Source organism: Conger conger, chromosome 19, assembly GCF_963514075.1.
Source record: "Conger conger chromosome 19, fConCon1.1, whole genome shotgun sequence".
NCBI lineage: Eukaryota > Metazoa > Chordata > Actinopteri > Anguilliformes > Congridae > Conger > Conger conger.
In genome coordinates this window covers 3,872,024-3,895,400 of record NC_083778.1, presented here as the reverse complement: position 1 = coordinate 3,895,400, position 23,377 = coordinate 3,872,024, and the positions used below count along the sequence as shown (strand labels likewise).

Sequence of the window (23,377 nt, the reverse complement as noted above, 5' to 3'; positions counted from 1 at the left end):
GTATGTATGTGTGTGTGTGTGTGGGGGGAGGGGTATGTGGGGTTGTGTGTGTGGGGTGGAGGGGTGTGTGTGTGTGTGGAGGGGGGTATGTGTGTGTGTGTGTGGGGCGGGGGGTATGTATGTGTGTGTGTGTGTGTGTGTGTGTGTGTGTGGGGCGGAGGGCTGTGTGGGGGCGGGGGGTATGTGTGTGTGTGTGTGTGTGTGTGTGTGTGTGTGTGGGGCGGAGGGGTATGTGTGTGTGGGGGTGTGTGTGTGTGGGGGTGGGGCGGAGGGGTATGTGTGTGTGGGGGTGTGTGTGTGTGGGGGTGGGGCGTATGTGTGTGTGTGTGGGGCGGAGCGGTGTGTGGGGGGGCGGTATGTATGTGTGTTTGTGTGTGTGTGTGTGTGTGTGTGGGGCGGAGGGGTGTGTGTGTGTGGGGCGGAGGGGTATATGTGTGTGTGGGGCGGAGGGGTATGTGTGTGTGTGTGGGGCGGAGGGGTGTGTGTGTGTGTGTGTGTGTGTGTGGGGTGGAGGGGTGTGTGTGTGTGTGTGTGTGTGGGGGGTGTGTGTGTGGTGCGGAGTGATATGTGTGTGTGTGGGGCGGAGGGGTGTGTGGGGGCGGGGGGGTATGTGTGTGTGTGTGTGTGTGTGTGGGGCGGAGGGGTGTGTGTGTGTATGTGGGGGGGAGGGTTATGTGTGTGTGTGTGTGTGTGTCGGGTGGAGGGGTATGTGTTTGGGTGTGTGTGGGGCGGAGGGGTGTGTGTGTCTGTGTGTGTGTGTGGGGGGGGTGTGTGTGTGTGTGTGTCTGTGTCTGTGTGTGTGTGGGGGGGGTGTGTGTGTGTGTGTGTGTGTGTGTGTGTGTGTGTGTGAGTGTGTGTGTGTGTGTGTGTGTGTGTGTGTGTGGGTGAGAGACTTCATCATAAAATCTCTCACTCACATAATGAGGTAAATATGAATAATAATTAATGTCATTAATGTCTCTGGTGTGCAGACGGCTGTCGGCTCACACTGGATCCAAACACAGCACACAGAAAGCTGTCTCTGTCTGAGGGGAACAGGAAGGTGACACGCACACCGAGGAGAGAGGAGCCATGTCCTGATCATCCAGAGAGATTTGAGTCTGAGCCCCAGATTCTGTGCAGAGAGAGTGTGTGTGAGCGCTGTTACTGGGAGGCTGAGTGGAGTGTGTCTGAGAGGGGATGGGTTCATATAGCAGTGACATATAAAGGAATCAGCAGGAAAGGAGGGGGTGAGGACTGTGGGTTTGGATGGAATAAAAACTCCTGGAGTCTGGAGTGTGATGAACACAGTTACTCTGTACTTCACAATAATAACCGCACACCCCTACCTGCCCCCCCCTCCCCCTACCACAGAGCAGGAGTGTGTGATGATGGTGCTGGTGCAGGAGTGTGTGTGTACAGGGTAGGAGTGTGTGTGGACCGTCCGGCTGGCACTCTGTCCTTCTACAGCATCTCTGACTCTGACACACTGACCCTCCTGCACACACTCCACACACACTTCACTCAACACACACCCCTCTGTGCTGGGTTTGGAGTGTGGTGGGGGGGCTCAGTGTCCCTCTGCCAACTGGAGTAGAGACACACACACCCCTCCACCCCACACACACACACATACGCCCCACCCCCACACACACACACCCCCACACACACATACCCCTCCACCCCACACACACACACACACACACACACACACAAACACACACCCTTCTACCCCACACATACAGACACACACTCACACATTTATTTTTGTATATTTTAATAAAATCATATTGTATATAGTCAGGGTGTGTTTATATACATTTGGTGATTAAAACATCAGTATAACATTCAGAGTGTGATTATGGTGAAAGATGGTAAAAGGCTTTTGAGGTAATAATTCTCCTGTACCTGCATCTTTGTATAAAAGTTCACTGCATTTTACTTGTTTTTCCAGTTGATTTGATTCATTTTCACAAGAGTTCCAGTGTGCAAAGTTGTGTGGGTGAATGCAGCTCAAAGGGAGAATGCAGAATGATCACTGCAGTGTACTTATTTCCTTTCATTCCTGTGAACAGTCATGTATTGAGTTTCCTTATTTACTGTGTCATGATTGCTTTGTTTGAACCTGTTCCTGTAAAATGTGTATGTGATTAAACCTGAATTATAAAAACATTGAACATCTTGCTGTTATTTATTACTGTGGACTCCTGTGCTCCAGAAGTACTTATTTCATATTCTGTATGGGATTATGTTTGTGCTCAAAATGAGTAGATCAGGATGGGGCTAAAATCTGCACAGTTCAATGAATGACATTGATCTACAGGAGTGTAAGTGTAAGTTCTTATACTAGTAAAACTCTAGTATAAGAAACACACACTGAAGGAGCATAGCCTCCCCAGGGCCAGCATCCTGCTACACACACTGAAGGAGCGTAGCCTAGCAAACCATTTATCCATGTGGTGGACTGTGTGTGTGTGTGTGTGTATATGAGTGTGTGTGTGAGTGTGTCTCAGCGTGCATGTGTTTGAGCGTGTGTGTGCGTGCATGTGTGTGTATGAGTGTGTGTATGTGTGTGAGCGTTCGTGTTTGTGTATGTGTGTGTGTGTGTGTGTGAGTCTGAGCATTCGTGTTTGTGTATGTGTGTGTGTGTGTGTGTGTGTGTGAGAGCGTGCGTGTCCGAGCGTGCGTGTGTGTGTATGAGTGTGTGTATGTGTGTGAGCGTTCGTGTTTGTGTATGTGTGTGTGTGTGTGTGTGTGTCTGAGAGTGCATGTTATCTGAGGATAGGTGTGTGTGAGCGTGCATGTGTGTGTGTGTGTGAGCGTGTGTGTGTGTATGTGTGTGTGTGTGAGCGTGTGTGAGTGAGTGAGCGTGTGTGTGTGTGAGCGGGCGTGTCTGAGCGTGCGTGTGTGTGAGGGTGTGTGTGTGTGTGTGAGCGTGCGTGTCTGAGAGTGTGTGTGTGTGTGAGCGTGTGTGTGTGTGTGAGTGTGTGTGTGTGTGTGTGAGCGTGCGTGTCTGAGAGTGTGTGTGTGTGATCGTGAGTGTTTCTGCGTGTAAGCGTGTGTGTGTGTGTGAGCGTGTGTGTGAGCATGTGTGAGCGTGCGTGCTTGCGTGGCGTGTGCCACTTTTGATGTTAGCCGTAACATTCGTCTGGTTCCACCTTTTAATGAACGTGAGATTGAAGTATATTTCACTCATTTCGAGAGGGTTGCGGTTACGCTGCAATGGCCAGTTGAGGTCTGGACTTTGCTTCTGCAGACTGTGCTGAGTGGCAAAGCACAAGCTGTTTATTCGGCCCTTAGTCTTCAGCAAAGTTCAGATTATAATGCTGTGAAAACAGCGATATTGCATGCATACGAGTTGGTGCCTGAAGCCTACAGACAAAAGTTTAGAGGTCTTAGAAAAACTGACAAGCTCACGTTTGTAGAGTTCGCGAGGGAAAAGGAAAATGCATTCGATAGGTGGTGTAATTCACAACGTGCACAAACCAGAGAGTAATTTCGAGAGATGATTTTGCTAGAGGAGTTTAAAAATTGCGTGCCAGACACAGTAGCGATGTATTTAAACGACCAAAAAGTAACAACACTGGCGCACGCTGCTGTCTGTGCTGATGAGTTTGTGCTTCCGCACAAAAACACCTTTTCTTCGTCCTCTTTTCCTCGTCGTGAGACTACTCATCCTTCTGCTTCGCGGCAGACTTGGCGGAATGCAAAGTCCGATAAGCCTCCACCTTCGTCATCTAATAGTGAGTCTCGTGAATGCTACTATTGCCGCGAAATTGGCCATCTCATTGCTGCATGTCCTGCTTTAAAAAAGAAGAACGCGGCTTCGAAACAAAAAGGTGCAAAAGGTTCTGGTTGCGTGAGCTACTACGTTCACTCACATAGTAAAATAGATCAAGGTTATGTACCGTTCAGTTTTGAAGGAATGGTCTCACTCACAGGGCGTGAGGAAGACAACATTCCTGTTAAAATGTTACGAGACATTCAGAGTTTTATTCTTTCTTCTGCTTTGCCCTTTTCAGAGGAAACATATTGTGGTTCGGATGTACTCGTTCAAGGCATTGAACTAGGACATTTAAAAGTTCCTTTTCACTCTCTGTATCTTAAGAGTGATTTAGTTTCTGGGCGTTTCAAAGTGGCTGTTCGTCCGCAGTTGCCCATGGAAGGGTTCAGCCTTCTAATTGGGAACGATGTAGCTGGCGGAAAAGTTCTTCCTCTCCCTGAGGTTGTCTCAAAGCCTTTGACACACACTGATGTGGACTCTAGTTTGTCTGAAGACTTTCCAGTGTGTGTAGTAACTAGAGCTCAAGCCCGCAAGTCTAACACCGTCTTGTCTAATACGTTTATGTCACTGGAGAATCCATTCACGCCTTCTCGTCCCAGATCTTCAGCACATCGGTCGCTGTCCACGTCCGGTGGTGCTGAAGTTCCGAATTCGGCCCGGTCGCTGTCCACGCACCGTGGTGCTGACATTTCAAACTCTGCCCTGTCGTTGTCTATTGGCAGAGATTTGATAATGCCTGAACAGAAAAAAGATCCGTCATTAGCCAAGTGTCGTGCTTCTGCTGCTGGGAAGGGAGATGTAGTGAATAAATCCGTGGCATATTACTGGGAGAATGGCTTGTTGATGCGAAAGTGGACTCCATCTCAGAGTCAAGACTTGGGCTGGAATACAGCTTGTCTACTGGTGGTCCCTGCTATATTTAGGCTACATGTTTTGATGTTGGGGCATGATCATGACTTTGCTGGTCATCTAGGCGTTAAGAAAAGTTATCATTGTATCCCACGTTATTTCTTTTGGCCTGGCCTCAAATCTGACAAAACACTGCCGTTCCTGCCATCGCTGCCAAATGGCAGGGAAACCAAACCAAGTTATTCCACCCGCTCCACTTCGTCCAATTCCTGTTATGGGAGAACCATTTGAGCGCATCATTTTGGATTGTGTAGGGCCTTTGCCAAAAACAAAATCAGGACATAGGTTCCTGTTGACAATCATGTGTGCCGCTACACGCTACCCAGAAGCTGCTCCGCTGCGCTCACTAAAGGCAAAGCCAGTAGTGAAGGCGCTGGTTCGTTTCTTCTGGACTTTCGGACTGCCTAAGGTCATACAAACCGATCAGGGATCCAACTTCCTGTCTCGCTTGTTTAAACAGGTGTTACAGCAGCTGTCCGTCAAGCACCAAACCTCCAGTGCTTATCATCCAGAGTCTCAAGGGGCTCTGGAAAGATTCCATCAGACTCTGAAGTCCATGTTCCGCACTTACTGTTTTGATTCTGTTGGAGAGTGGGATGAGGGCCTCCCACTGCTTTTGTTTGCAGTGCGTGAGACGACTCAGGAGTCACTGGGGTTCAGTCCAGCTGACCTGATCTTTGGCCCTTCAGTCCGGGGTCTGTTGAAGTGAGCGGTGGGACACAGAGACCACTGACCAGCAACACAATGTGTTAGACTATGTCTGTTCAGCAACACAATGTGTTAGACTATGTCTGTTCAGCAACACAATGTGTTAGACTATGTCTGTTCAGCAACACAATGTGTTAGACTATGTCTGTTCATTAGACTATGTCTGTTCAGCAACACAATGTGTTAGACTATGTCTGTTCATTGCAACACAATGTGTTAGACTATGTCTGTTCATTAGACTATGTCTGTTCAGCAACACAATGTGTTAGACTATGTCTGTTCAGCAACACAATGTGTTAGACTACGTCTGTTCATTAGACTATGTCTGTTCAGCAACACAATGTGTTAGACTATGTCTGTTCAGCTACACAATGTGTTAGACTATGTCTGTTCAGCAACACAATGTGTTAGACTATGTCTGTTCATTAGACTATGTCTGTTCATTAGACTATGTCTGTTCGTTCTGTGAGCGCCTGTGCAAGGCCTGTGCTTGCGCTCAGGAAGCTTTGTCTTCAGCCCATTTGAAGATGAAGACTCGATATGACCACAAGTCTGTTCACCGTAGTTTCCAGGCCGGTGACAGAGTTTTAGTGCTGTTGCCTGTGCTTGGGTCTGCCCTACAGGCAAAGTTTTTGGGACCTTATGAAATTGAGTCTAAGACTGTGTCCTTCGTACGCCAGACAGGCGGCGTAAAACCCGAGTGTGTCACATCAACATGTTAAAGTCGTCTGTCTCCAGGGAGCCTGAACCTGAGACTGAGAGTGTGTGTCCTGTGCCTGTTGCTTCTGCAGCTCCTGTGGTCTCCTCCTGTTCCCCAGAGGAGGACGGCCTGAGTTTCCGTGATGTGGGTAAACGGGTTGGTCAAGGTGAGGTTCGGCCTGTTGAGGCCAAGATTCTAGCCATCGTTGAGTTCCCGACTCCAAAAACCAAGCGTGAGCTACGCTGGTTCTTGGGGATGGCTGGCTACTATCGTAGTTTCTGCCGGAACTTCTCCGATGTTGTGTTTCCCCTTACAAATTTACTTTGTAATCCTTGTGATTCTGTGTGATCTGGTGATTGTGAGGCTGCGTTTCAAAACGCCAAGGCGTTGCTCTGCAGTTCTCCGGTGCTTGTGGCACCGAACTTGGGCAATTTTGGTCCGCTACGCGATTCAATGATAAGAGATCAAATCGTGATAGGGGTTAAAGAAAAGAAAGTGAGAACGCATCTTCTTAGGGAAGCAGACTTGAGCTTAGACTTGGCAGTTAGAGTTTGCCAGGCATGGGAAAATGCTAAAATGCAGCTGAAGACGTTTGATGACGAGAGCGATGTGGCGCTAGCAGTGGACGCCGTTAAAAGGAAAGTCGGAACGCGGGCCGAAAAGGGGACAGTGAGTTTCAAAGAGGGCACAAAAAGTCTTTTGAATGTAAGCGGTGCGGGAATCACCAAGCACCGAGGAACTGTCCCGCATACGCCAAACAGTGCAGGAAATGTGGAGGAAGGAATCACCTGGCCAAGTTCTGCCTGACGAGGAGAAACGTGCGTGCAGAGGAGCAGAAAGCAGACGGGGATACCGACTGAAGTGGTGAGGAGAGGAGAAACGTGCGTGCAGAGGAGCAGAAAGCAGACGGGGATACCGACTGAAGTGGTGAGGAGAGGAGAAACGTGCGTGCAGAGGAGCAGAAAGCAGACGGGGATACCGACTGAAGTGGAGAGGAGAGGAGAAACGTGCGTGCAGAGGAGCAGAAAGCAGACGGGGATACCGACTGAAGTGGTGAGGAGAGGAGCACAGCACTCTACGTCCGGACTGTGACCGGAAGTGACAGGAAAAAGGACGAATGGATTTCTCAACTGGACGTAAACGGGACATCAGTTTCACTGAATATAGACACCGGGGCACAAGCGAACATTTTATCGTGGGAAGAGTTCCCGCAACTTAGAAAAAAACCAAAAGTCATTCAGAAGCAAATCAATCTGCGGACGTACAACGATGAGCCCATTCCGACCGAAGGTATGTGTAGATTAACACTTACATGTAAAGGCCAGTCCATTAACGCAATGTGTGTGTGCTAGTAGAGGGGAATAGACAGCCTGTTCCAGGTCTACGCACAGTGAAAAACTGGGCATTATTAAGAGGGTTCAGGTGATTGACAGAGAGCATGTAATGCATGCTGACGGGGCTGCTAACGATGCCCAGCACTGTAACATAGTGTCCCAATTCACAGATGTGTTCAAGGGATTAGGCAGGCTGCCTGGACAGCACAAAATACAGTTAAAATACAAAGCAGAGCCAGTCATTCACGCAGCGAGAAAGGTGCCGTTAGCCCTTAGAGGGAAACTAAAGAATGAACTGCAGAAACTGACCGACCAGGGTGTCATAAAACGCCTTGAGGAGCCGACTGAATGGGTAAACTCACTCGTGATCGTGGAGAAAGAAAACGGGGAAATGAGACTGTGCATTGACCCTGAGGACTTAAATAAATGCATTAAGAGGGAGCATTACAGGCTGCCCACAAAATCCGACATTACTGGCACAATGGCGGGCGCGCGGTTCTTTAGCAAACTCGATGCATCGTCAGGGTTTCACCAGATTGCCCTGGACGAGGAGAGCGCAAAACTGTGCACATTCAACACTCCATTTGGAAGGCATTGTTTCCTTCGTTTGCCCTTCGGAATCTGCTCGGCACCGGAGATACTCCATAGAACCACAGAGCAGCTGTTTGACGGAACTGAGGGGGTGGGAGTTTTCCTAGATGACATAATTATATGGGGAAAAACACAAACCCAACATGACGAGAGACTGCGCAAAGTTCTGGAAACAGCGCGCACATCAGGGCTTAGGCTAAATAAGCAGAAGTGCCAATTTGGAGTGAGTGAGCTGACGTACCTAGGAGACCAGCTGTCGACAGAGGGCGTCCAACCAGACCCAGAACAGGTCAGGGCAGTTGAGGAGGTGCAGACCCAGAACAGATCAGGGCAGTTGAGGAGATGCAGACCCAGAACAGGTCAGGGCAGTTGAGGAGATGCAGACCCAGAACAGGTCAGGGCAGTTGAGGAGATGCAGACCCAGAACAGGTCAGGGCAGTTGAGGAGATGCAGACCCAGAACAGGTCAGGGCAGTTGAGGAGATGCAGACCCAGAACAGGTCAGGGCAGTTGAGGAGATGCAGGCGCCAACAAACAGGACAGAGCTGCAGCGCGCACTGGGCGTGGTCAACTATATGGGAAAATTCATCCCAAATCTGTCAACAAACACAAAGGCGCTTAGAAGCCGACTGGAAACAGTGACGGAGTGGCAATGGACACATGAGCATGCAAAAGAGCAGAAAGAGTTGAAGAACGGCCTGATAAAGGAACCGGTGTTGAAATTCTACGATCCGAGCAAGCCAGCCAAGGTGTGGACAGACTGAAAGGGATGTCATTCTGAAGGATGTTGTGGAAGGAAATGGCCATAGAGACTGAAAGGGATGTCATTCTGAAGGATGTTGTGGAAGGAAATGGCCATAGAGACTGAAAGGGATGTCATTCTGAAGGATGTTGTGGAAGGAAATGGCCATAGAGACTGAAAGGGATGTCATTCTGAAGGATGTTGTGGAAGGAAATGGCCATAGAGACTGAAAGGGATGTCATTCTGAAGGATGTTGTGGAAAACATTCACACGCCAGGACAAGTCAGAATTGCCAAACCGTACCAGCATTTCACTGAGGAACTAACTGTGGCAGATGGGGTGCTCCTAAAAGGCAGGAGAATAGTCGTCCCATCTTCCATGCGAGCGGAGATGGCTGAGCTGGTGCATGGGGGGCATCTGGGAATAGAGGAGTGTAAGAGGCGTGCGAGGGGAACATTGTATTGGCCGTACGTGCACAAAGATGTAGAAAATGTAGTGCAGAGATGCCACATATGTCAGCGCCACAGGCACCAGCAGCCAGAGGAAGCGCTCATGCCACACAGCCAGCCGGGCAGGCCATGGGACAAGGGAGGAACGGCTTTATTTCAGCTACAGGGCAAAGACTATTGAGTCATTATAGAGTATCACTCAAACTACCCAGAGTTTGCACTGCTGTCAGACACTACAGCGACACGAGTCATTAAGCACACAAAGTCGATATTCTCCAGGCACGGCATTCCATCCATGGTGGCATCTGACAATGTGAGGCAGTACGACTGTGAGCAGTATGGGGCATTCATACGAATATGGCTTTACTGACAATGTGAGGCAGTATGACTGTGAGCAGTATGGGGCATTCATACGAATATGGCTTTACTGACAATGTGAGGCAGTATGACTGTGAGCAGTATGGGGCATTCATACGAATATGGCTTTACTGACAATGCGAGGCAGTACGACTGTGAGCAGTATTGGGCATTCATACGAATATGGCTTTACGCACGTTACATCTAGCCCCTACTACCCGCAATCGAATGACTGAGCAGAGAAAGGAGTTCAGTACAGAGACTGCTGAAGAAAGCAGTATACAGCGGGGAAGATCCGTACCGAGCTATTCTGAATTACAGGGCAGCTCCACTGGAGTGTGGGCGGTCACCCGCAGAGCTTTTAATGAATCGGAAACTGTGCACACGCCTTCCGGCAGCAACGCACGTGCTGGAAGAGGGAGGCAGGGCCAGGCAGCAAGGAGAGAGAGTGTGCAAAACCTACGACAAGACGGCCAAACCGCTTCGCCCTCCGGTCGAGGAAGACACTGTCAGAGTCAGATGTGGGAGCGAGTGGGGACCTATGGCAAAAGTGGTTGGGGAAACAGCGCCAAGATCATATGAGGTGCAAACAGAAACCGGGCAGGTGCTGAGGAGGAACAGAAGACGCCTTCTTCAGATTCCAAGGAGGCTCGGCACTGGCGCTGAGGCTAGCAGCACCACAGACCAAGTTAGTGAGAGCACAGCTGATGAGATGAGCAATCAAAGTCAGACATTGAGTGACACCCCTGATGTCAGTGTCACGCCAAACGTGACAGAGGAGAGGCCTACACCACAAAGAACCGAACGCAGAACGATTTGGGAGCCACTTCAGCTTATTGAGCAATGAACTGGTCACACACACACAAAAGAATGGGGAGGAGAGACAAGAGAGACATTGTATTTTCTGTGGAAGTGATTGCATTTTTTTTCTCTTCTACAGATGTGATTCAAGTTTGACTTCACTAAGTTTTAAAAAAATAAAAAAAGGTATTGATATGTTTTTTTTGTAGTTGTATGTAGTTTGACTACAAAAGTTCACAAGCATGAGAAAAAATGGAAGATGTATTGATATTATATCCAGTGTGTACCATTCCCAACCAGTAGAGGTCAGGAGTGTTAAGTCTCTGACCAGAGGTTTGAGTTGGACTGTACAAGGTGGACCATCTAACATTAAACCTGCTTTTCCTTGAATGAGTTACATGGTGTGCAGACGTCAGAGACTAACATTGACCGCAGTACAGCAGGGTCAGAGGCTAACATTGACCACAGTACAGAGACTAACATTGACCGCAGTACAGTAGGGTCAGAGGCTAACATTGACCACAGTACAGCAGTACAGAGGCTAACATTGACCGCAGTACAGCAGCATCAGAGACTAACATTGACCACAGTACAGCAGGGTCAGAGACTAACATTGACCGCAGTACAGAGGCTAACATTGACCGCAGTACAGCAGCATCAGAGACTAACATTGACCACAGTACAGCAGGGTCAGAGACTAACATTGACCGCAGTACAGAGGCTAACATTGACCGCAGTACAGCAGGGTCAGAGACTAACATTGACCGCAGTACAGCAGCATCAGAGGCTAACATTGACAGCAGTACAGAGGCTAACATTGACCGCAGTACAGCAGTACAGAGGCTAACATTGACCTCAGTACAGCAGTACAGAGGCTAACATTGACCGCAGTACAGAGACTAACATTGACCGCAGTACAGCAGGGTCAGAGACTAACATTGACCGCAGTACAGCAGGGTCAGAGACTAACATTGACCGCAGTACAGCAGGGTCAGAGACTAACATTGACCTCAGTACAGCAGCGTCAGAGACTAACATTGACCGCAGTACAGCAGGGTCAGAGACTAACATTGACCACAGTACAGCAGGGTCAGAGACTAACATTGACCGCAGTACAGCAGGGTCAGAGACTAACATTGACCGCAGTACAGCAGGGTCAGAGACTAACATTGACCTCAGTACAGCAGCATCAGAGACTAACATTGACCGCAGTACAGCAGGGTCAGAGACTAACATTGACCTCAGTACAGCAGGGTCAGAGGCTAACATTGACCGCAGTACAGCAGCATCAGAGACTAACATTGACCGCAGTACAGCAGGGTCAGAGACTAACATTGACCGCAGTACAGCAGGGTCAGAGACAGTTTTACCGCCAAAAACGTGACATACGAGCGGGCCAACCGTTTATCAGAGCCTTATATGCGCTGGTGGAGAACTGTGAGTACAGATTACTGCATGACCAACTGTTCAGGGACAGAACTGTGAGTACAGATTACTGCGTGACCAACTGTTCAGGGACAGAACTGTGAGTACAGATTACTGCGTGACCAACTGTTCAGGGACAGAACTGTGAGTACGGATTACTGTGTGACCAACTGTTCAGGGACAGAACTGTGAGTACGGATTACTGTGTGATCAACTGTTCAGGGACAGAACTGTGAGTACAGATTACTGTGTGACCAACTGTTCAGGGACAGAACTGTGAGTACGGATTACTGTGTGACCAACTGTTCAGGGACAGAACTGTGAGTACGGATTGCTGCGTGACCAACTGTTCAGGGACAGAACTGTGAGTACAGATTACTGTGTGACCAACTGTTCAGGGATAGAACTGTGAGTGCAGATTATTGTGTGACCAACTGTTCAGGGACAGAACCGTGAGTACAGATTACTGTGTGACCAACTGTTCAGGGACAGAACTGTGAGTACAGATTACTGTGTGACCAACTGTTCAGGGACAGAACTGTGAGTACAGATTACTGTGTGACCAACTGTTCAGGGACAGAACTGTGAGTACAGATTACTGTGTGACCAACTGTTCAGGGACAGAACTGTGAGTACAGATTACTGTGTGACCAACTGTTCAGGGACAGAACTGTGAGTACGGATTACTGTGTGACCAACTGTTCAGGGACAGAACTGTGAGTACGGATTGCTGCGTGACCAACTGTTCAGGGACAGAACTGTGAGTACGGATTGCTGCGTGACCAACTGTTCAGGGACAGAACTGTGAGTACAGATTACTGTGTGACCAACTGTTCAGGGATAGAACTGTGAGTACAGATTATTGTGTGACCAACTGTTCAGGGACAGAACTGTGAGTACAGATTACGATGTGACCAACTGTTCAGGGACAGAACTGTGAGTACAGATTACTGTGTGACCAACTGTTCAGGGACAGATCTGTGAGTACAGATTACTGTGTGACCAACTGTTCAGGGACAGAACTGTGAGTACGGATTACTGTGTGACCAACTGTTCAGGGACAGAACTGTGAGTACGGATTGCTGCGTGACCAACTGTTCAGGGACAGAACTTTGAGTACAGATTACTGTGAGTACAGATTATTGTGTGACCAACTGTTCAGGGACAGAACTGTGAGTACAGATTACTGTGTGACCAACTGTTCAGGGACAGAACTGTGAGTACAGATTACTGTGGGAGGCAGTAAGGATGCTTCCCTGTCAGAGAGAGAGCAGTCTGGATCTGGCCAAGGCCATCTGTATGGCCACACAAGCTGAGGACATGGAAAGGTAGAAATTAGATTTGAGAAGCAAGAGAGAAAATGCCCACAGAACGAATGTAGATGCAGTGCCTTCAAAAAAAAAAAGCCAGCAAGCAGATCTAGGCAGGAGCCACAGTGCGCAGCTGAAAACAAGCTGTCATGCCCAAATTGCGGTAAATCGCCCCCCTGCTCTAGATTCCAATGCCCAGCTCAGAATGCAGAGTGAAAAAGGGGTCACTCCGGCAGGGTGTGCAGGTGGGCAGACACAGAGCAGGAGGGCAGGGACACAGTATTCCTGGGCACGGTGGATGCAGGTGAGGAAGCATGGACTGTGGACATTGGCTGAGACACACGCAGGTGGGCAGGCACAGAGCAGGAGGGCAGGGACACAGTATTCCTGGGCACGGTGGATGCAGGTGAGGAAGCATGGACTGTGGACATTGGCCTGAGACACACGCCGGGGGCCTTCAAGATGGACACAGGGGCCGATGTTACCGCGCTGCCAGAGCAGGTGTGCAGGGAAATAAGACCAGGGGACACGGGCCCCCTCACTCCAGGGAGGAACGCACCGTTTGGGCAGGACGGGCTCCGCTCCCGGTGGTGGGCCTGGCCAAGGAAGCGCTGCGGTGTGGTGAAGCACCTGAGTAACTGGCTTTTGAGTCGGCCAGCGTCTACGGGACTCAGGTCAGTGGCTAGAATAGACAGCATTTTGAGTAGGCCAGCGTCTACGAGACTCAGGTCAGTTGCTAGAGTAGACGGCATTTTGAGTAGGCCAGCGTCTATGAGACTCAGGCTAGCGGCTAGAGTAGACGACATTGACCTAGAGACTGTAAAACAAATTTACCCTCAGCTATGCGACGGGTTAGGAAAACTGCAACAGCCACACACTCTTAAACTCAAAGCGGGGGCCAAGCCTGTTTCCCTCAAAGTGCCAGGGCAGGTCCCACTGCTACTGATGGGCGAGGTAAAGAAGGAGCGTGAGGGCAGGAACAGCTGGGCGTCATCAGCCGCATAGAGGAGCCTACAGAGGGCTGTTCCGGCGCGGTTGAGCACCAAACAAGTCCAAAGACCAAATCCACATCTGTGTCCACCTCTCTCCCCTCAATGAAGAACGTGTCCTTCCCGCAGTGGGCCGGACGCTGGGCACGCTGTCAGGAGCAGTGATCTTCACCAAACTCCACGCCGACACGGGGTTCTGGCAGATCCCTCTGTCCAAAGAGTGTGCACCACACCGCCTCCATCACTTTCACCATGGCCTCAGCAGAGGAACACGTCCACAACCGCATGGTGACGGAGGTGACCTCAGGCCCTCATGTGGTCATCGAGAGCGCTGACCAGCGCAGAGCGACGCTACGCTCGAGTGGAGAAGGAGGCACCGGGCCTGACGTGGGCGTGCCAGAGGTTCAGGGGCTTCACCATCGGCCTCCATTTTGAACTGGAAACCGCCAACCTCTCGCCAGCCTTCTGGGAGGACAAGCTCTGGACTCTCCCACCGAGATTACAGAGGTTCAGCGTGCGGCTCATGAGGTATCCCTACAGAGAATACAGAGGTTCAGCGTGCGGCTCATGAGGTATCCCTACAGAGAATACAGAGGTTCAGCGTGCGGCTCATGAGGTATCCGTACACCATCACACGTCCCGGGAAAGAGCCTCACAATAGCGCACACGCCGTCGTGAGCGGAGCCACAAGTGGAGACGGGCTGATGGAGGAAAGGAATATCTACGCAGATTATGTGATGGAGAACTTACCAGCGAGTGACGCTTACCTGACAGAGCTGAGGCAGCTGTGGAGCGCTGACAGCGTGTGCTCACCAGTGATGAAGCTGTGCACTGAGGGCTGGTCACATGGCAGCAGACTGGATGCGATGGTGAGACCACACTGGACGGACAGAGCAGTGCTCGGCACACAATGGACTGTTACTACGGTAACCCCTCCCCCTTGAGAAACAGTGTGCTGGAGAACACACACAAGGGCCACCAGGGGGCAGTCAAGAGCAGGGAATGTGCTAGACAGGCGGTTTGGTGGCCAGGGCTGAGTAGCCAAATGAGTGAGCCGGTGTTAAACTGCAGGGCATGCGTCAAGGAGCGGGGCCGACGTGAAAGAGCCACTCATTCCCTCCAAGCTGCCAGACAGGCCGTTCACCCCAAACACAACCAATGACCTGCTGGTCCTGGATTCTTTTTCTAGAGAGGCCGTTCACCCCAAACACAACCAATCACCTGCTGGTCCTGGATTCTTTTTCTAGAGAGGCCGTTCACACCAAACACAACCAATGACCTGCTGGTCCTGGATTCTTTTTCTAGAGAGGCCGTTCACACCAAACACAACCAATGACCTGCTGGTCCTGGATTCTTTTTCTAGACAGGCCGTTCACCCCAAACACAACCAACGACCTGCTGGTCCTGGATTCTTTTTCTAGAGAGGCCGTTCACACCAAACACAACCAATGACCTGCTGGTCCTGGACTCTTTTTCTAGAGAGGCCATTCACACCAAATACAACCAATGACCTGCTGGTCCTGGATTCTTTTTCTAGAGAGGCTGTTCACACCAAACACACCAATGACCTGCTGGTCCTGGATTCTTTTTCTAGAGAGGCCGTTCACACCAAACACAACCAATGACCTGCTGGTCCTGGATTCTTTTTCTAGGTTCATAGAGGTGGCCCAGCTGAGCTGACATTGTGGTGCATCTGAAGTCAATGTTTGCGAGACATGGCGTTCCAGAGACGCTTGTCCCAGACAACGGGCCTCAGTTCTCAGGAGCAGACATGGAAGTCTTAGTGCAACGGGCCTCAGTTCTCAGGAGCAGACATGAAAGTCTTTGTGCAACGGGCCTCAGTTCTCAGGAGCAGACATGAAAGTCTTAGTGCAACGGGCCTCAGTTCTCAGGAGCAGACATGAAAGTCTTTGTGCAACGGGCCTCAGTTCTCAGGAGCAGACATGAAAGTCTTTGTGCAACGGGCCTCAGTTCTCAGGAGCAGACATGAAAGTCTTAGTGCCGTGTCCAGCAGCCCCAGGTATCCACAGAGCAATGGTGAGGCCGATCGAGCCGCTCAAACGCTGACAAACCTGAACAAGGCGTGAGGATCATTTTCTGAACTGATTCTTCATTTACAAAGTGTGTTCACATGAAGATAATCACGTGATTAAAGATAACCTTTTATTATAGTCCGTATTCCGATTAGACCACTTTCTGTATTAAGTGTTAAAGGGAGTCTTTCTTTGTCTCTCTCCCAGTAGGAAGACAGCCTTTCACCTGGGTGTCTCTGCTTCACCCAGAAGGGGGTAGCTAGCTCTGCTTCACCCAGAAGGGGGTAGCTAGCTCTGCTTCACCCAGAAGGGGGTAGCTAGCACACTCCGGTCTTACAGGAGGCCAACAAGGGGTAACAGTGAAGACAAAATACTGATAAAAGTTAGCAGCCAGCTGCGTGTCTTTTTGTTTATGTTCCCCCTCCCTTCTGGGGCGGTATACTGAAAACTGTGTTTAAGTCATACTGTGTGTGTGTGCAAACTGAAGAACTATCAGAAAGCTGGTAGGCCTTCCACTTTCTTGTTCTGAGTGATCAGATAAATGAGAAGGTTAAACTGCAGAATAGCTGCAGTTGTTTTTACTGGGATCTGTTTCATCAGATGACGCTCACCTGTGAAATGTTATTTGTGCATTTTCCCCACACAGGCGTCAGAACCCTGCCACACACTGCTAGCGCACAGAGCTGCACCTTTGAGTGACGGCTACAGCACTGCTAGCGTACAGAGCTGCACCTTTGAGCGATGGCTACAGCACTGCTAGCGCACAGAGCTGCACCTTTGAGCGACGGCTACAGCACTGCTAGCGCACAGAGCTGCACCTTTGAGTGACGGCTACAGCACTGCTAGCGCACAGAGCTGCACCTTTGAGCGACGGCTACAGCACTGCTAGTGCACAGAGCTGCACCTTTGAGTGACGGCTACAGCACTGCTAGCGCACAGAGCTGCACCTTTGAGCGAAGGCTACAGCACTGCTAGCGCACAGAGCTGCACCTTTGAGCGACGGCTACAGCACTGCTAGCGCACAGAGCTGCACCTTTGAGCGACGGCTACAGCACTGCTAGCGCACAGAGCTGCACCTTTGAGCGACGGCTACAGCACTGCTAGCGCACAGAGCTGCACCTTTGAGTGACGGCTACAGCACTGCTAGCGCACAGAGCTGCACCTTTGAGTGACGGCTACAGCCCGGCCCGGTGGCTCATGGGACGGCGCCCGCGTACCGCTCTGCCCACCTTCCCGGCGGTGCTGGAGCCAGACATCCCAGACCTGCGGAGGGTCCAGTGCAGGGAAAGAGAGAGGAGGCGGATGGATGCGCACGACTACCACCAAAGACACGGAGTGAGGAACCTTTCCAACCTGGCACCAGGGGGCAGAGTGTGGATCACCGACACCAACACGCCTGGCACGGTGACACGTGAACATCCTGTGCCCAGGTCATATCTGGTCAGCGGGCCACAAGGGACGCTCGCCTACTGCCAATGGGGCCAGCTACAGACAGCAGTCACGAGGCACAACCCAAACCCACCACGGACGTGGGAGCTTACAACAGCACAAGGGACAGGTCAGCAGTGATGAGCCCAGTGATTCACAGCTCAAATGAGTCCAGTGATTCACAGATGAGCACAGCCATTCACCAAAGTATTTTGTTGAAAAGCAACATGGTTATTCTGTGAGAAGAATCTGAGTTCTAAACAATTGATTAACCTTTTTCCGAACTCCTTGCAGAGAGAATCATCCGTGAGGAGAGACTCAACAGAATGAAACTTGCACAATGCAGGTATTACTTTGAGTGCTGTGTGAGTCTATCAGCCTCCCGTTCAACTGAGATCCACATATGTTTGTGTTTCCATTGCTCTTTTAGTTGAACAGAACTGCTACGTCAGCGTTTCATTACGCTTTGCTGTTTGGAGACAAGCACCATGTGCTGTGATATTACTGATGATTGTTAGTTGAGTTTGTATAGCACTATCTGACCCTCATTTCTGATACAAACATACAGAAATGATATCACTGGCACTGTAAGTGCAGCCTTGAAGTGCTGCCATAACACTGGGTGCTACGGTTGGGGAGGCCCTCTGACACTGATCATGTATCTGACAGAAGAGACCTCTTACTTACCTTAGCCTTGAGTTTGACTAGATTTAGTCAGGATGATTGCCAGCTTGAGAGAGGCTTTGTCTCCTCACCCATAGGGTGAGACGCCATACCAAACCCACACAACAGAATAAACCTCCTCACACTGTCGTCTACTATACAGAACAAATTACTGCACCAGACACCCAAACACCAAACCACCCTCTCACACACCCAACTCCCAGCATGCAGAGAGAGAGAGAGAGAGAGAGAGAAAGAGAGAAAGAGAAAGAGAGGGGGAGAGTGAGAGAGAGAGAGAGGGAGAGAGGAAGGGAGAGAGAGACAGAAGGAGAGAGGGGGAGAGAGAGAGAGGGAGATAGGGAGTGAGAGAGAGAGAGAGAAAGAGAAAGAGAGGGGGAGAGGGGGAGAGTGAGAGAAGGAGAGAGAGAGAGGGAGAGAGGAAGGGAGAGAGAGGGTGAAGGAGAGAGATAGAAGGAGAGAGGGGGAGAGAGAGAGAGGGAGATAGGGAGTGAGAGAGAGAGGGAGACCGAGAGAGAGAGAGAGTCAGAGAGAAGATGAGCTCCTAAAAAATGTCTTCAATTTTCAATATTCTTGATGGAAATTTTTTTTATTTGCAATCAAAAATGTACATAAATGTTTATAAATCATCAAAGAATAAAATGAAGCATATTTTGTCCACCAGATGTCAGTCATTCTCTAAATTACCTACCCTTATCTAAATCTCTAAATTATCTAAATCTCTACCCTTGTAAGTTAGTTCACTTACCTGGCACGGTTTGCTCCACACCTATCTGAGGTCACTGCACCACTGCGACAGCTGCTAAAAGCCCACAGTGACTTTGTTTGGGACGCTATCCATGATAGAGCGTTGCGGAAAATGAAAGATTTGATAACACAACAACCAGGCCCAGTACTCATTTAGCTCGACCCCCTGAAAGAGCGAACACTCCAAGTGGACGCTTCAGAAAGCGGCCTCGGGGCAGTTATGCTCCAAGAAGCCAAACCAGTTGCCTGTGCCTCAAAAGCACTGACAGCACGGAGGAAAACTATGCACAGATAGAGAAAGAGCTCTATGCTGTACTGTTTGGTTGCAGGCGTTTCCATGAGTACACCTACGGCCGCAAGGTGACCGTAGAATCAGACCATAAGCCACTAGAATCAATTCTAAAAAACCCACTAGCATCAGCCCCACCACGGCTGCAGCGAATGATATTGCAGTTGCGAAGGTACGACATCAGCATTATCCACCGACCCGGAAAAGACATTCCAGTCGCCGACACACTATCTGGGAAGTCCGTAGAGCACCATGACAGAGCTCCAAATGAAGGAATGGAAGCCCAGGTGCACACGGTCATCAGCAGTTTTCCTGTGAGCGACCAGAGGCTGACGGAGATCAGAGAGGCAACAAGCCAGGATCCCCAGCTCACCGCCCTGAAAAAGGCAGCCCAAGAAGGCTGGCCTGAGTCCAGATCACAATGCCCCCCCAGCATCCAAGAGCACTGGAACCACAGGGACCGGATTGCCCAAATTGATGGCATTCTTTTTAAAGGTGAGAAAATGATAATTCCTCAAAAGCTCAGAGAGAACATGATTGAGCGCATACATTCTAGCCATATGGGTGTAGAAAAGAGCAAAAACAGAGCTAGAGACGTTCTATTCTGGCCGGGGATGGGGAAACAGATTGAGGCAGCAGTAGAAGCCTGCAGCATATGCCAGGAGCGCAGCAGTGCAGACCCCAAAGAAGCCCTGCTATCACATACCATACCGGAGAGACCATGGCAAGTGACAGGCACAGATCTATTTACATGGAGCTCCAGAGATGACATGGTTGTAGTGGATTACTACAGCTGTTTGTTTGAGCTGGAGAGGCTATACAGTTGTGCTGCCACAGCCGTTATCACCAAACTCAAGTCAACCATGGCGAGGCATGGCATCCCCGAAACCATCATCAGCGATAATGGACCGTGCTACAGGGCACGCGAGTTTCAATCCTTTGCACAGTCATGGGGATTCACACACATCACCACTAGCCCCCATTACCCACAGAGCAATGGCCTCGCAGAGAAGACTGTCCAAACAGCTCAGACAAAGCCAAAGCTGAAAGCAAGGGCGCTGACATCAGTCTCCTAGAATACCGCAACACCCCGATAGACAACCTAAAGTCACCAGCACAGCTTCTCATGAGTCGCAGGCTGCCATCCATCCTTCCATCCACAGCTAAGCAGCTGCAGCCACAAGTCGCCTGTCAGCAGAGCGTACGTGAGAGAAGAGAGGCCTGTCAGCACAACAAATGTACTACAACAGGTCTGCCAGACCTCTGCCACCCCTGCCTGCAGGTACCCCCATCCGCTTTGGGCAGGAGGACGGCTCCTGGAGACCTGCGACAGTAACCCGTCCTGCAGACACAACCAGCGAAGGTCAGGCGTATCGGCCAAACCGCTCCCCCTCGGAGAAAGACTCTCTCAAGACAGCAGAGAGGACGTAAGCACAGCAGACGTCCAACAGTCCGAGTCCAGCGCCAACAACACACAGGGCCGTCAGTCTGAACTTGTGGATCCTCCAGGCTTGGACACTCGGTCAAATGTCCAGCAACAATCCGGTTACACTACGCGTTCAGGGCGTGTTGTCAAACCGAAACCAATATTTGATGGATGTTAAAAATAAAAATAAAAATAAAAAAGACTTACCTGTTTTCTGTGAACAGATTCCGATGTTTGGAATTTGCACTGAATATTGTTGTTATTCCAGCCAGTGTTACTCACTTCTGTGTTCTTATTCAGACAGAATGTTTTCTTCAGAAAAAAGGGGATGTAACATATTTTGTCCACCAGATGTCAGTAATGTGATCCAAGTCTCACGAGACAAAATGTGATTAGGTGTGTGACTCAAGATGGCGGAGTAAAGCAGTGAGTAAAACAGTAATCGGTCTGCAAGAGTCTTTATTTACTAAGTTTATTAATTACCTAAAGGTAAAACCATGACAACCCCCAGCTGCTCACCGGGGCCTGGGGCCTGGCTTTCAGGTTTGAGTCCAGTGATTCACAGATGAGTTTGAGTCCAATGATTCACAGATGAGTTTGAGTTCAGTGATTCACAGATGAGTTTGAGTTCAGTGATTTACAGATGAGTTTGAGTCCAGTGATTCACAGATGAGTTTGAGTCCAGTGATTCACAGATGAGTTTGAGTTCAGTGATTCACTGGTGAGAGTTTGAGTGCAGTGATTTACAGATGAGTTTGAGTCCAGTGATTCACAGATGAGTTTGAGTGCAATGATTCACAGCTCAGATGAGTCCAGTGATTCACAGCTCAGATGAGTCCAGTGATTCACAGCTCAGATGAGTCCAGTGATTCACAGATGAGTTTGAGTCCAGTGATTCACAGGTGAGAGTTTGAGTGCAGTGACTCACAGCTCAAATGAGTCCAGTGAGCTCCAAAAGAATTTCTTCAATTTTCAATATTCTTCCTGGAAAAATGTTTGTTTTGCGATCAAAAATGTACATAAATGTTTATAAATAATCCGAAAAGAATCAGATTATTATTGTGTGTTTGTTTTTGTACTGCTGAAACACCTGGCTGTCATTTCAGTGAACGACCGCCCAGGTGTTTGTTGTTTGTGCCCTGTTACCACATATATAAAAGGGGCCATCTTTGGATTTGCATTTGCATTATTTAGCCTTGTTGGGGAAAATGGATGCAGGCAGAGGCCGAGGAAGAGGAAGAGGCAGAGGCAGAGGAAGAGGAAGAGGAAGAGGAAGAAGAAGAGGAAGAGGAAGAGGCAGAGGAAGAGGAAGAAGATGTCGCGGAAGAGCAAGAACAGTTGTGTCTGATGAAATCAGAGCCACAGTTGTTGATCATGTGATAAATCATTGTCTATCCGTGAGGGAAGCAGGTTTTGTGGGTTCAACCAAACTTGCCTAGATCAGTGTGTAGGGGGGGAGCGTGTGTGTGTGTGTGTCTGTGTGTGTGTGTGGGGGGGGGGGGGGGGGGGGGTAGCGTGTGTGAGTGTGTGTGGGTGTGTGTGGGTGTGTTTGTAGGTATATGTGTATGGGGGGGTTTGTTGTTTTTGTTGTTTGTCACTTATCTATGTCAATGCATTTGCAACACAAATTTACTTGTCATGCTAATAAAGCACATTTGAAGGGAGAGGGAGAGAGAGACCGAGAGAGGAAGAGAGGGAGCGAGAGAGAGAGAGAGTGAGAGAGAGAGGGAGAGAGGGAGGGAGAGGAACTTTGACTAAGAGAGAGCTCATGATTATGATCTGCTAAACTTTCGTTGAATTTAGTTGTTTTTTAGTTACGTGCAATGAAAAGCAATACCTTAAATCAAATCTTAAAAGCTCAGGAACAACTTCAGCAATATAGAATATTTTTGCCTAGTTATTCCAAGTTATTCTATGTTTATCTTATGAATCAGTATGATTATCTTATGGGATTGTATTATTACAATCCCCCCCCCCCCACATGTTTATATTACACACATACTGTTCGGGTCAATTTGACCTGGCAGTCATAATGGAGAATACTTATCAAAGGGTAAGGGTAAAATTATAAAATTTAGACCAAAACTGATTTGTTTTCTTTTCCAATATGACAGACAACCCAACTGCACACACATGCGCACACACATGCGCACACACGAACACACGCACGCGCACACACACACACACACACACACACACATGTGCGCACACACACAGACAGACGTACAGAAAGACAAACACACACACATAATTTGTTCATGGACCCCAACTACCTTTCCCGCACTTTCTACGGGAAAAATGTGAAATGTATCAATTTTCACTCTACCTAAGATGAGAACCCACAGGAAAACTCCGCCCACAATCAGGGAGGATGGGCAACATATAAAAGAGCTGGCATGCAGAGCCACCAACATTACGCATCTGTACTCTCTGAGAGGTTGAAAAGATGAGCAATATGAGCAGTAGAATGACAGCCCAGGAGGCTCTGGAACACATCTTTGGTCAGGATGGTGAAGTAGAGGAGGAAGTTTATGAAAGTGAAGATGATCTTGAGATCAATTCTGATCAGGGAACAACATCAGCTGCAAACATAATAAAGGAAGCGCCGGGGCCTACTAGGATGGCAGTAACTCTGCTTTTGAGTTGCTCATTCCTGATTCAATCCAGAAAATTGTTCTAGAAATGACGAATTTAGA

The 23,377-nt window shown here is 49.3% G+C and overlaps 2 protein-coding genes across 2 annotated transcripts in view; both read left to right on the top strand.

The window, feature by feature from the left end:
- LOC133119266 (NACHT, LRR and PYD domains-containing protein 3-like) overlaps nucleotides 1-2,108 on the top strand; it is a 48,039-nt gene extending 45,931 nt beyond the window's left edge. Inside the window, exon 10 of the mRNA XM_061229794.1 lies at nucleotides 972-2,108. Coding sequence (XP_061085778.1) covers nucleotides 972-1,576 — 605 coding nt within the window. The 3' untranslated portion in view covers nucleotides 1,577-2,108. The remainder of the gene's footprint in view (nucleotides 1-971) is intronic.
- LOC133119286 (NACHT, LRR and PYD domains-containing protein 3-like) overlaps nucleotides 1-23,377 on the top strand; it is a 152,335-nt gene that overhangs the window by 50,414 nt on the left and 78,544 nt on the right. The gene's annotated exons all lie outside the window — the stretch shown is intronic.